The following is a 2431-nucleotide window of genomic DNA, read 5'->3' on the forward strand; positions in this document are numbered from 1 at the left end:
AAAAAAATAGGAGAATAATTAAAAATGACAAAAAAAAAAGATATTTGTAATCAAATTCGCGCGAAGAACACAAAGAGCAGACGGGTGGTGTGTGGTGTAGACTCCAACATAATTTATCTTCTTCGTTTGTTTGTTTTTTATACTTTTCATCAGTCGATTCTTCGTTCTTCTTTGGATCGGTCGCAGTCTTCAGGATGGAGAAAATTTTGAGAAGAGAATGTTAAAGGGCTCGGAGGTAAGATAATCGATCTCGTAAGAGGTACGGCACTCTGTCGATGACGATGATAACGGTGATGAGGATGATGACGATAGTGATTATGATGATATTGATGATAGTGATGATGTTGACGATGATAACGATTAGATGAAAGAGTTTGAGGAGGTAAGAGAATAGAATGAGATAAAGGATAAGAAAAATTATGATCAGGGGGAGGAGGAGGAGGAGGAAGAGGAGGAGAATGATCAAGATTAGGTGAAAGGAACCGGCATGAGACAGGAGCTTGCTGCTGTTGCTGCTGATGATCAACTATGTTCGGCCATTTTCATTGTGGCTGTTGCTGCAATTGTTGAGCCTGTTGCATGCTACCTAAAACGTTCTTCATGGCCGATGTCTTGAGGAGCCTCTTCAGCATGCCGCTCGAGCCGCGATGCTGAAGACTCTTGTGCGTCGTAAGTGAATTCTTCGTGCGATATCGACGATTGCAGAACTCGCAGACGAATAGCGTGTCCGTCTGCTCATGTTTGTCTTGAAAGTGTCGCTTCAGGGAGTAGTAGCAGGAGAAGGTGCGACGGCAGTACGGGCATTCCTGAGGCTCATTGATACCCCCCGCTGTCGGCGGTGGTATCCGGTACATGGCAGAGGGAGGCGTCGTTGCTGCCGGATGCATCCCATTGCCCGTACCTGCAAAATCGTCCGTCATCGTTTAAATGATTGCCATCAAAAATCAATAGATGAAACATCTTTTTTTTTTTTTTTTTTCTTTTCTTTTTTCTCTTTGTAATTTCATCTCTCTTTATCTAAAAGGACCAGGGGGAAAATGCATTTCTTTATTATTATTATTTTATTTAATTTTGTTTGTTTATTTTTTCTAATTATTCCCTGCAAGATCCGTTTTCTACCGAACGTTCGGCGAATTGACCAACGAGAAGAAAAAAGAGACAGAGAAAGAGAAAAATTAGGGAAGACAGGATAACTCTCGAACGTTCGATAGAATTCGAATATATATATTCCATTTAGTAATTGGTTGATAAGAACCATCTCGAAATGACCACCTCGGCTCCTGTATCCGCATGATTCTCGAGGTTAATTGACCGAGCCACCGAAAATGTAATTAATTGTATGTGGGTGTGTGTGTGTGTGTCTCGTTATTAGTCGAGCGTGATAAAAGTTAAGGGCCAAAACCACCATGCGATAAGCTAGATTCTTCCCTTATGAGAGCTTCGTATTGTATTTAGGTTAATATATAAATAGATATATATATATATTTAATGAAATATTGAATTATTCGTGACGGATGAATGAGTCGAAATAACTCGAAGATATTTTAAGCTCGATATTGTGTCAAATAAAAAAAATAAATAAATAAATAAACAAACAAAAAAGCTGATACCTCGTGAAAATGACGCAGCTAAAGAGAACATTTAAAAAAAAAAAAATATAAGTCGTGAGACAAATTTGAATACGATTATGAGAGAAGCATTACAGAATTGTTATAATAGGTAACACCACATGATGATGAAGTCATGCAAAAAATTTAAAAGAAAAACCAATTGAACGATTCCTTCGTCCTGTGAATATTTTTTAAGCAAAAAAAGAAAGAAGAAATAAAACAGACGTGTCTTAAAGCCACGAGAAATATTTAAGACGTGTCTCGAATCATCTCACAGAAAAATTATTTGACGATCACTTATAGGATCGCACGAATTTCATTGTTTGAAGGAAATAAAATATATAATAATAATAATAATAATATTTAGTGCATGCAAACGACATCGAAGGAGACATCGAAAAAAGCCCAACACGAAGGACCTTTGCTGTGAAAAGAGAAAATAAAACGATTAAAATAAAATAAAGTAAAAGGAGAATGGTAAAAAGTGAAAAAAAAAAAAATATATATAAGATATCGAAAGCGCAGACACATCGAAGCCACAAGTAGTAAGAGAAAAGTAACGGACGAGTAAACGGGTTTCGAGACACAAGACATTAAAAGTAACAAAAGAGATAATAAGAAAACAAAAAGAGAGAGAGAGAGAGAGAGAGAAAAAGAGAGAGAGTAAGTGAACAAGAGCGAAGGAATGGGAAGGCAGGGCTCTGTTAGTTGGAAATACAAAGCGAAGGAAGACCACTTTTATATTATATTTTGTGAAGGTGGGCTAAAAAAAAAAAAAGAATTTCGGAAGAAGTCACGAAACACACAGTGTTTAGCTGTGG

The 2431-nt window shown here is 37.1% G+C and overlaps 1 protein-coding gene across 1 annotated transcript; it reads right to left on the reverse strand.

The window, feature by feature from the left end:
- Nucleotides 1-542: 542 nt before the first annotated feature.
- Nucleotides 543-920, reverse strand: LOC106785739 (broad-complex core protein isoforms 1/2/3/4/5-like). The gene has a single exon (XM_014746451.1). The coding sequence runs from the start codon at nt 918-920 to the stop codon at nt 543-545; it is 378 nt and encodes a 125-aa protein (XP_014601937.1).
- Nucleotides 921-2431: the final 1511 nt, after the last annotated feature.

The sequence above is a fragment of the Polistes canadensis genome, unplaced genomic scaffold, assembly GCF_001313835.1.
Source record: "Polistes canadensis isolate GaletaPanama2010 unplaced genomic scaffold, ASM131383v1 scaffold_3, whole genome shotgun sequence".
NCBI classification, from domain to species: Eukaryota; Metazoa; Arthropoda; class Insecta; order Hymenoptera; family Vespidae; genus Polistes; species Polistes canadensis.